This window comes from Telopea speciosissima, chromosome 6 (genome assembly GCF_018873765.1).
Source record: "Telopea speciosissima isolate NSW1024214 ecotype Mountain lineage chromosome 6, Tspe_v1, whole genome shotgun sequence".
NCBI classification, from domain to species: domain Eukaryota; kingdom Viridiplantae; phylum Streptophyta; class Magnoliopsida; order Proteales; family Proteaceae; genus Telopea; species Telopea speciosissima.
Genome location: NC_057921.1, coordinates 31,093,492 through 31,104,581, shown reverse-complemented (window position 1 = coordinate 31,104,581; position 11,090 = coordinate 31,093,492). Strand labels below are relative to the sequence as shown.

Here is an 11,090-nt window from a genome sequence, read left to right as displayed (position 1 = left end):
CATTGTACACCTGGCCTCTAGTAGGACTGCCTCCTACCTAGAGCTACATTACTGACCAATAAAATAGTTATATTGCTTATGAAGATTTTATAGTTACTGGTTAGAAAATAGTTACATAACTTGGGTTTTCATGTGGTATTACTTTAACAAACTGATAAAGATGATCCAACACCAGAAACATTTGACCGTAATAGAACTAATGTTTTAATTGAAGTATCAATTTTGGTTTGTTTTTTTGTCTGGAACTTTTTCCTTCTTGTTGCATATAGAATGTATTGGATTTGTCACCATCTGTTCATCTATAAGAAAATCTGGGTATGAGGCCTGGTCTGGTGAACAGAAATGATGTTTCTTCTGTTCTCTAAATTATGTATGGTAGAAATTTTAAATTCCACCTATATAGTTGTTCTTAGGTGGCTCTTGTTCATGGAATATGCATTGGTGGAGGTGCATCTCTTATGGTTCTAATGAAATTCTCTGTTGTCACAGATAAGACTGTATTTGACAGTGTTTGAGATATTGCTAGATGCAATTCATTAAGAATATCCTTGATGATGGCTGATACGATAGTTGAATATCCACTATTGAGATAATCGACATGATTGTTTTTGAATGAATGGTAGTCCCACACACACAATCAGAGTTTTAAAACACGGAATCGGGGATTCCCAAAGAACCCTAGAATCGGTCCTCAGATCCAAAAACAGAGAATTTTAGGGTTTTTGGGTATGAATCGACCGTATCAGATCGGTGAGAATCGGGACGATCAACTGATCTGATTCTCGATTCTTGAAACCCTGCACACAATAGAGAGGGAGCTGAGGTTCTCTTTCTGTGAATAAAAGAACATGGAAATATAATATACAGACAATTTAAATTAGTAGACCATTCTCTTACACAGACATGAGAGAAGAAGAAAATAGAGACAAACCCCAAGAAATCAAAATAAATTTCAACCCAACACAAAATTACAGAGGGCAAGTCCCAATTAAGTTCCTAGAAAATGATGGTAATGAACCACAAAAATTCACAAGCCCCCAAGCAACTTGTTCCCAATCTTATAAGAAGTATAAGCATCAATTGTTGCAAACTCAATCTCCTCCATTGTAAGGTTCTCTCCATTCCAATCACTCAAAAACACTGACGCAGGTTTCTTCATAACCTGAAGCGGTATGACATGATAAGCCAAATCAACCAAACCATAACCCACAAGCCTTCTATCATCAAGAACTGAAGAAGCCAAAATCCTTAAATCAACCATGTTTCTACATTGAAGTCCATAATCTCTCTCAAGCAGAGCAACATTCTCTTTAATTCCAACACCCACAAATGAAACATCAGGGAGACGAAGGAAATTGAAGAGGAAATGAGGGATTGTACCTAAATTCAGAAGCCTTATGATTAGACAGAAAGACCCAGTTGCCAATTTCAAGATTGAAACTTTATTTGTTGATTCAACTGGTGTGCATTCGATATCTAGACCCACCACATACTTTGAACCAGTGCCTTTACCGACGAATGACCATAGATCTTCTATTCCGGTCTTTAAAGCGATTACTGTGTCTATCACTCTGGGCTTCACCTTGATGCCCTGTACCTTCACTTCATAGTGGCCAGTCATCTCTGAGAACCAAAACTATGGATTGTGATTGAGATTGTGGAAGAGAAGCAAGCTTGAGAGAATGGAGAAGGAAGAGGAGGAGATGTTAAGTAGTAGAAGAAGGAACGTTTTTAACGATTCAAAGTTGAAACTTCAAACTATCATATTTCATAATCGTCGTGCGCAGCGACTTTCGCTGTCTTCAAGACTCACTAAACAAAGACGAGTAACGTGATTAAGGAACGCACGTTTTTGTTAAAAGAAACCCATGAAAAGTTGACGTGGAACGGTTCAATGGAGTTCTTAATTTCTTATATGGGTGTTGGAATCCAACAGATACTTTGATGCCTAGTTTTCTGCAGAAATTCCCTCGAGATGTCTGTCCATTTCATGGTTTTTTACTTATAAAAAAAGTGGGGGGGGGGGGGAATGGGGATTTTCTAGGGTAAGGAAACTTCGAGAAGGATCTCTACGTGGACAAATATTTATCTCCTCCAGTTCTCTGCTCGGCCCAATTCCCCAGTTCCTCTAACGGGAGAGCTGGAATCACCACACTATCCCTGCCCAAACACTCAGCCTGGATGGGGTCCATCACCCCGAGTTAGAGGAACTGGGAACTGGGCCGGGCAGGAAACTAGATGAGATAATTTTCGCTTGGTGGACTCTATTGGCACCTTTGGTCCCCTCATGGACCCTCCCTTGTTATTGGTCCATGTCTTGAACTAGTGGGGCTCATGAAAAGAATATGGAGGAATGTACTTGTTCAATTATCTTTTCTTGCAAAAAATATAATGAGGATAAAGGCCGGCTTGAAGGCTAGGTGCAAGTGCAATTACCCTCCAGTGTTGCATGATACTATTTCAACATCATTTGAAGGCTTCGGTCAAGGGATTTTATGACTGAAGAAAAATACTACCCATTAGAGGGCTAAACTATCAGATTGGGCGTCCAAGAGGTTGCCCAAATAAGGGTAAGGGACAAGGGGGTGGGGGTGAGCCACAAGAAGGCCTCTTGGTGTGGAAGGGGGTCTCGAACTTGAGACCAAGATCCTAAGACCTAAAAACTACCTCCAGTGCGCAACCAACTGCACAAGGCAAATTGTCCACATTGACTTCAATCTCATTTCCAAAACTTTTATTTTTCAGATAAAACGAGATTTTCAAAAGTTCAAAAACCGTGTAATTAAGTAGATTGATTTTCTATGGAGAGGAGTAGCATTTTAGATTTCAACATAAAAGTTTGAACTATTAGATGGAGGACCCAGCCAACAACATATGAAGACACCTAAAGGCAAACTGACCATACAAGTGGAAAGACAAACGAGACTTTGATACCATATTGAAAGGTCCAATGCAAAAACTGAAGCTATTAGATGGAGAAGGTTGAGAGACCAACTAATATATGAAAGGGTAAATTATATTTACGGTACCCAATGTGTTAATCATCCATAGACAGGATTATTCTTGGTATATCACAAGACTCCATGGACTTGGTTGTAGATATTCAAAAACTTAGCATCAGAAAGTTGGGGTAGAAGGGGTTTCGCTCAAAGGCTCCTCGATACCAGAGGAATATTACATTTTCCTTTCTATCCCTAACTTTTATTTCCAACCTTGTCCTTAGGAGTATAGTTCTATAAGGGTATTTGGTGTCTTGTGAAGTTTGGAAAAATAAGGCTCTCTGTAATACAATGTTTATGTTTAAAAAACAAAACTGGTTTTGAGTTAAACAACTTGTTCTATTTCTAGGTTTTTATCTATATTTCTGGAGTTATTATGGACCAACAAATGTTGTATTGTAAACTTGAAAAAAATTATTTCTTTTGTAATAGAAAAAACCAAAACATGTATGGAATGCATTTTCACAAAGTATATCTTCTGGTAATGGTGTCGGTAGTTCTAGTGGCTAAGGATGTCAAATTCGAATCAGAACCAAAAACCTAATTGGAATTTGACCAAATAAGCCAAACTGAACTAAATTGAAAAATATACGGTTACTTTGAGTATTGGATTTCAAATTCAATTCAGTTTGAGGTTTGGTTCCAGATCCAGCACAAAAACTGAAATCGAACCAAATTTGGATACTAGTACATTATAGTATGTTACTATATCATAATATTAATATTTTATCATATATTTTAGGGTTAAATACACATACCCTTATAATGCACCCAATATTCCTTATGCCCCCCAAAAGTTCTGACAAGTCCATACGCACCCCTTGAAAATTCCACGTACCACCCCTATTTTACCCCCTAAAGCCATTTAAGTCCAAACCGTTAATTTTAGGCGTTAAATACAAACGTGAAGAAGGTAATGTACAATTATACCCTTTCTTGGCTTAATTACCAAAATGCCCTTAAGTTAAAAAAACAAAAATGTCTGAAATTGAAAAAGCAAAATACCCAAATCGCCCTTTTCTTTTTTAATGAAATCAGGAATCTAGAATATTCCATCATCCCTAACTTTTCCCACGATTTCAATATTGTATGGTTTTGTGAAACCGTAAACTGGGTTGTTGAAGACGGCACACAAGGCTATCATCCGCCGTGCCACCGGCCGGGAAATAATCTCCAGTCTCAGGCGACGGTCACCACCCAACTATCAGCTGGAAAACCTCCCCCGTCGGCCGAAATCTCAAAGAAAATAACCTCTGTTTTGCCTCTTTTTTTTTTTGTTAAAGCTGCGGCAAAACGATGACTGTGGGCAGCGATACATTCCATCGCCGGGCAGGCCACCGCCCAAAGAGTGCTCGCCGGACTCCGCAGACGCCTGCCGACCAGGATATGGCCTGGAAAACCTATTTTTCCCCGGCCAACACCACTAAAACGGACCCTGTTTGTGCCCTTTTAATAATTTTTTTTTCAAATCCAAGAGCCTAACGAATATTCCAGATTCTCTTTTCTTCTCCATGCAAACACCAATTCAAACCCTAATTTGGGTTTTCAAACCTTGACAGTGGCCGCCCAGGCAAAACCGACCCTGTTTGTTCAGTTCATATTGTTCTGTCTCACATTTCAGAATATTCCAATCCATAAAGCTATCAATTAGTTTCTGCATTGCAATTACGAGAGCAGAAGAAGGATTCTGTCTCGAGGAAGACAAGAACATATTCCAGCCATTATGGGCATTAGAAGTTACCTGGGTCAGAAATATGGAAATTCACCACTTCACTCCAGGATATAACTTCATTGTTCGGTATTATTTTTTCTGCCAAAAAAAAAAAAAAAACCCATTAAATTACATGAAAACCTTCAAAAAATAGTGGGAGAGAAGATTATAGATAACATGGAGATGACATGCTAACTACATCTAAACTAGTATACACTTTTCCTTCTTCACCTTTTCAGGGCTCCTGGCTGTTTACACGGTTGTGAGGCTCCAACATCTCTTGATGGTTGGGGTCAACCATTTAAGTCCACGTTAGCAGAAGGAGAAGAGACGGAATACAGAAGGAGTTAGAAGAAGGTTGGCCATAAAGGTCTTCTCAAATTATGAACAAATAGGTCAGGGCAATAAGGTCCTTTCAAATTTTAGGAGTGGGTAGAAGAAAGGGTAGTTTGGTCAATAAGAAAAAGTTGTTAGCATTTAACGCCTAAAGTTAATGGTTTGGACTTAAATGGTTTTAGGGGGGTCAAGTAGGGGTGGTACATGGAATTTTCAGGGGGTGCGTGTGGACTTGTCAGAACCTTAGGGAGGCATGAGGAATATTGGGTGCATTATAAGGGGTATGTGTATTTAACCCTATATTTTAATACATTACAATACTAATATATTATAGTATATATTACTAATGTTAGTGTTAGATTTTATAATACTATTATACGAAACTATACTATGATACTATACTATATATTGTATATTATAATATATGGACCGAGTACAAGAATCGAACTCAAACCATGTGAGAACATAATAGCGGAATCAAATAAGAACCAACATCGAGCAGGTTCGATTTGAGTATCGAATTTTAGAACGGATTCGGCTCTCGGTTCGATTCTGGATCACACCTACAATCTCTGGAACCATACCAAAACCGAACCAAAAAACTGATTTACACCCTTAGTGTTGGCAATGGTGGAGGTGGTGGTGGTTGAAATCGCATTAAAGGTGGTGGTGGTAGTGGCAGTGAAGATGGAGATTGGTGGCTGAAGTTGCATTAGAGGTGGTGGTGGTGGTGGTTTCATGCGCCTAACTCTTTTTTTTTTTGGGTACAAGTTTTTCTATTTCTCAAAAGGACCTCAAATCTGTTTTTTTTTTTTTCATCTTGTTCGTTAAAAAAAACAAAACACCAGAATAGTGTTTTTTTTTTGGGGTTAAATGTTGCCATACAGACCCTAATAGACCATTGTGACAAGAATACTGCCCCATAATCCAATTATCATCACAAGAAAATGAATATGTGATAAGGCATAAGACACCCCACCAATCAGAAGCTGCCACATGGCCGAGCCGAGGTCAGTCCAAGAACCGAACCGAGCTCAGCGGAAGACCGGGCTGACCCGATCTTCGATAAACCTTACTACTTGGCCGAGCTCGTCAGAAACACCCAAGTCAACCGGACGCTGAGCCGAACTCGTACGGGCCCGACGAGGCCTACCTAGTAGGCCGAGCTCTTTGACCGATCTCTGGCCACACGACACGGCATGACAGATCAATACTGACCCAAAGATCCCCCACCACGGCCGAGCCGCACGCCTGCCGATCTCATGGTTCGAGCCTATGCAAGTCGGCTGTGATTGGAGCACCATGGCACGGCCGAGCTCACACACACACAACTAACAATATGACCCCCAGGTCATATTGGCCGAGGCCGACCTCCGATGCCGAGCCCTCCACCAAGGTCATCATAATGACCCGCTGGGAATCACGGAGCCACGTCAGCACATCCTGAGAATCACGAGATAAGGATCGAGCCACGATCGTAACGCGAAACGGAATCATACTTTACATAGACTCTTTACCTTAACAAGAGTCCGACCTCGAAAGAAACTCTCCACTCCGCTCCACGAGGAAGAGCCTTACCAAACAAGGACTCTTACCATACAAGGACTCCTCCAACCGCGTCATCTCCCTCTATAAATACCCAGGTATGGAGCTCTATTGCTCACTTGACTTTTCACTAGCTGTTACGCTATTGCATTAGAGACCTAACTAGAGCGTCGAAGATTCCTAGGTCAAAGCCACATCGGCTCTCTTGCGCTCACTCGGTTTTTTGCAGGCTCATCCGTGGGTGAATCGGGCACCGGAGGTTTCCACAGGCAACAGATTTGGCGCCGTCTGTGGGAACGACGTTAGCAAGCCATCGTCATTTCTACCAACTTCAAGAGCAGCAATAATGGTGCACACGAGATCAGGGCAGTATGGCTCGACTTGCCGTGGGGATGAGCTACAGCCCGTTGTGCAGGCGAGTCGATCACCGCCCCCTGAAGCCTCGCTACAGGGCGCAACCGAAAGACCGCCTTGGGCAGGGGGTGCGCAGCCCAGCATGGGCGCCGCAGCCAATCCCATTCCCCCGCCAGAGGGTGGGAACGGTGGAAGTGTGCTCAACACAGCAGCGGCTGACCGGGCACAGGTCGAGCCAAACTTGAACGGGCTGGGCCTACCACCGCCGCCGCCGCCCTTACCAGAGAATTTGGACCCCAAAGCCCCGACAAATAACTGACATGTTACGGACTTGCACCTGCAGATGCTCCACACCAACGAGATGCTGCGTGCTTTCATGACCCATATGGCTCGGGGTGGGCTGATGGGCCAACCACTGGTCGCGCCCCCTCCAGCCCCGGTGCGCGTAGAGGGAAACTTGTAGCAGAATGGTGGCCGACGTAGGGCCAAGCCGAGCCGGGCTGCGTCATCACACCCGTCTCGTCAAAAGACTCCTCCTCCACACCCTAGTAGAGGCGCTCGACGGGATGAGCAAGAGCATCACTGAAGCCCAGAGGGAGGGTAAGAAATTGAACCAGCGGACTCGGTAGTGAGAAGGTCGGTATTTTTCGGTCGGCTCCAAGAAGACGGGCAATCGAAGGGAAATCGAGAACAAGGGAACGATCCAAATGGAAGATGTGTTGCGAGGCAAGGAGAAGGATCTCGCCATAGCCCCCGACGTCGAAGCCCACCTCCCCGAGAAGAGCAACAGAGGAGCCCCTGTGGGTCCAATTTCCAGGTGGAAAGAAGATTAAGGAGGGATGGCGCTGACCGACCCGACTAGAACGACCGACCACAGCGGGACGACCGAGCATACCGACCTCGAGCTGAAGAACAAAATGGCCGACCTAGGCCGAGTGAACAAGACAATTTGTACCAGGTGGATGAGCCAAACGGCCGAGCACCTGAAATCGAGCTGGAAAGGATGCTACAAGACTTGGCTGAGCAGGTAGAGGGATTGAAAAAATAGGCGACCCCGGACGCCTATTCACTAGTCGGGCGACACCCTTATCCTCCTGAGATCATGACCGCGCCACTACCGGCCGGGATCATATCAACTACTTTAATGCGATGATGACCATGTACAGGGGAACCGAGATTATTTCTTATCGGGCTTTCCCTGCATCCCTCAAGGGCGCGGCGACCTCATGGTTCTCCTGGTTACCGCCGAACTCCATAACAAGCTTTACTTAGCTCTGTCGAGCCTTCGTCACGTGCTTCCAGAGTAGTATGAAACACAAGAAGACGATGGTCAACCTCCTCAGCGTGAAGCAAAGGTTTGACAAGTCGATCCGAGCATTCGTCTCCCGCTTCAACAAGGAATCCTTAGACATCAAGGATTTGGATGAGGCCACGACCCATACTGCGATGAGCAACGGGCTCGCTGACATGGACCTCATCAAGGACTTGGCCCGGAAGCTGACCAGAAACCTGGCCAAGCTCTTAGAGAGGTGTAATGAATTTGTAAATATGGCCGAGGTGCTCCAAGCCAGGAAGGGAAACCAAGGCCGAGCCGATAAGAAAAGGCCGACGACAGATGACCGCAAGGAGGACAAGCGGCCCAGGATGGATTGTCGAGCCGAGAGATCAGACCGAGCTCGGAGCCCCGATTACACCCCACTAAATGACCCGGCTTGTCGCGCAAGGAGATTTTGATGCAAATACAGGACGATGGGTACATCCGTCGACCCCGATCGATGCAAGCCGGGTCATCTCAGAATCCCAACAAGTATTGTTAATTCCACAAGGACACCGATCACGACACCGAGGATTCCTATTAGCTGAAAAGAGAAATCGAAGAGCTGATAAAAGCGGGGCACCTAAAGCGATATGTCAAGGGAGGCCGAGAAGAGCGTGGGGGTCTGCGACCTGAAGATCGCGATCAAAGGAGAGCCGAGTCGAGGCCTGAAAATAGGCGAGCCGAGCGAGATGAAGACAAAGCCCAAGCTGAGAAGAAAGAGGACGGATCCGGGCCCAGCAGTGACAAGGGAGCTCCCATATACACTATCCTCGGAGGGCCCGGACAAGAGTCTACTGGAAAGGCCAAGGCAAACGCACGGTTCGTCCGAGTCGCCGAGATGCCTACCAAGAAGCTCAAGCCAGTGGTGACGATCTCCTTCACCGAGGCTGACCTCGAAGGTATAAGTTTGCCTCATGACGATGCTTTAGTGGTGTAGGTAGAAATTGCGAAGAGACCCGTCCATCGAGTATTGATCGATATCGGCGCATCCGTGGACCTTATGTCGCTAGACGCGTACCGATAATTTGGCTCCAGCGACAAAGCGCTCAAGCCTGAGGGCACCTCACTTCACGGGTTCTCGAGAGCTACCACGACCATCAAGGGCTCAATCGACTTGCTGGTCACGATCGGACAAGCTCCATGTCAAGGGACGATCCAGGTCAAATTCATTGTAGTACGGTCGGTGGTGGCTTTCAACGTCATACACGGTCGCCCATCATTGACCGCTCTCCAAGCCATCATCTCACTGACGCACTTGAAGATGAAGTTCCCTACCGAGACGGTATCGACGAAGTCCGAGGTGACCAGAAGAAGGCACGGGAGTGCTATGCTACTTTTGTCATGCAAAACAAAAACAATGTTCGAGGAATTGCAATGTGCGTTGAGCACCTCCCTGAGGATCAGCGGGATGAGCTCATCGAAAGGAGAGGACGACCCGTGGAAGACCTGACCCCATTCCCCCTCTGCGAGGAAGACCCAACAAAGGTGGTCCAGCTCGGATCATTGCTGAGCGAGGATCAAAGGAATCAGCTCAAAAATTTCTTAAGGGCGAATGCCAATGTCTTTGCCTGGTCGGTTGTCGACATGCCTGGCATACCAAGGCATATAGCCGAGCATCGACTCCACGTGGATCCGAGCCGAAAGCTGATCCAGCAAAAGAGAAGGAACTATGCCCTTGATCGGTAAGCCGCGATCAAAGAAGAGGTGGAGAAGCTCCGCCGATCAGGGTTCATCCGAGAAGAAAAATTCTCGACCTGGTTGGCTAACGTCGTCATGGTCCCCAAGTCGAATGGGAAGTGGAGAATGTGTGTCGACTATACCGACCTCAATAAGGCTTGCCCAAAAGATGAGTACCCGCTACCTCGGATCGACCTCTTGATCGATGCCACGACAGGCCACGAGATGCTGAGCTTCATGGACGCATATTTCGGCTACAACCAAATCATGATGCACGAGAAGGATGAGCCATACACGGCATTCCGAACTGACCAAGAAATTTTTTGCTATAAGGTCATGCCATTCGAATTGAAAAACGTCGGAGCGACATACCAGTGGCTCATGAACAATATATTCCGTGAGCCGATCGGAAGAAACATGAAAGTCTACGTGGACGACATGTTAGTGAAGAGCTTGAAGGCCGAGCACCACTTGGCCGACTTGGAAGAAGCCTTTGGCGTATTGAGGAAGAACCAAATGAAGCTGAACCCCGCCAAGTGTGCGTTCGGCGTGACCTCAGGAAAGTTCCTCGGCTTCATGGTCTTTATCAGAGGCATCGAAGCTAATACGGCAAAAATCAAGGCCATCCAAGAGATGAGCCCTCTAAGGACTATCCGAGAAGTACAAAGGCTAAACGGGCGAGTGGCGGTATTGGCACGATTCATGTCGAGGTCGGGCGACAAGTGTCTATCGTTCTTTAAGGCCCTCAAGAACATCCGGAACCCGTAGGACTTTGTCTGGTCAGGCGAATGCCAACAAGCTTTTGAAGAGCTGAAGAAATGCTTGGAGAACCCGCCTCTTCTCAGCCGACCCGAGCCAAAAGAGGAGCTTCAAGTTTACTTAGCCGCTACCCCGGTAGAGGTCAGCGCGGTGTTGGTTGGGAAAGAAAGCCGAGCTTAAATACCCATATAATACATCAACCATGTTCTTGTCGACGTCGAGACAAGATACTTCGGGTTCGAGAAAGTAGTATTCGCTCTTGTCACGACCGTGAGAAAGCTAAGGCCGTACTTCCAAGCTCATCCGATCGCGGTGCTGACCGACCAGCCACTCAAGAAGATATTGCACAAGCCGGACATGTCAGGTCGGCTGGTCACCTGGGTGGTCGAGC

The 11,090-nt window shown here is 45.7% G+C and overlaps 1 protein-coding gene across 1 annotated transcript; it reads right to left on the bottom strand.

Annotated features, from left to right (window-relative positions):
- Positions 1–1,027: 1,027 nt before the first annotated feature.
- LOC122665611 (exonuclease 3'-5' domain-containing protein 2-like) lies at positions 1,028–1,621 on the bottom strand. Its single transcript, XM_043861765.1, has one exon. It carries the CDS (start codon positions 1,619–1,621, stop codon positions 1,028–1,030), a length of 594 nt encoding a protein of 197 aa, XP_043717700.1.
- Positions 1,622–11,090: the final 9,469 nt, after the last annotated feature.

Bases quoted from the DNA above. Each gene is read 5' to 3' on its own strand.
- LOC122665611 (XM_043861765.1), bottom strand. From the start codon at position 1,621: ATGACTGGCCACTATGAAGTGAAGGTACAGGGCATCAAGGTGAAGCCC.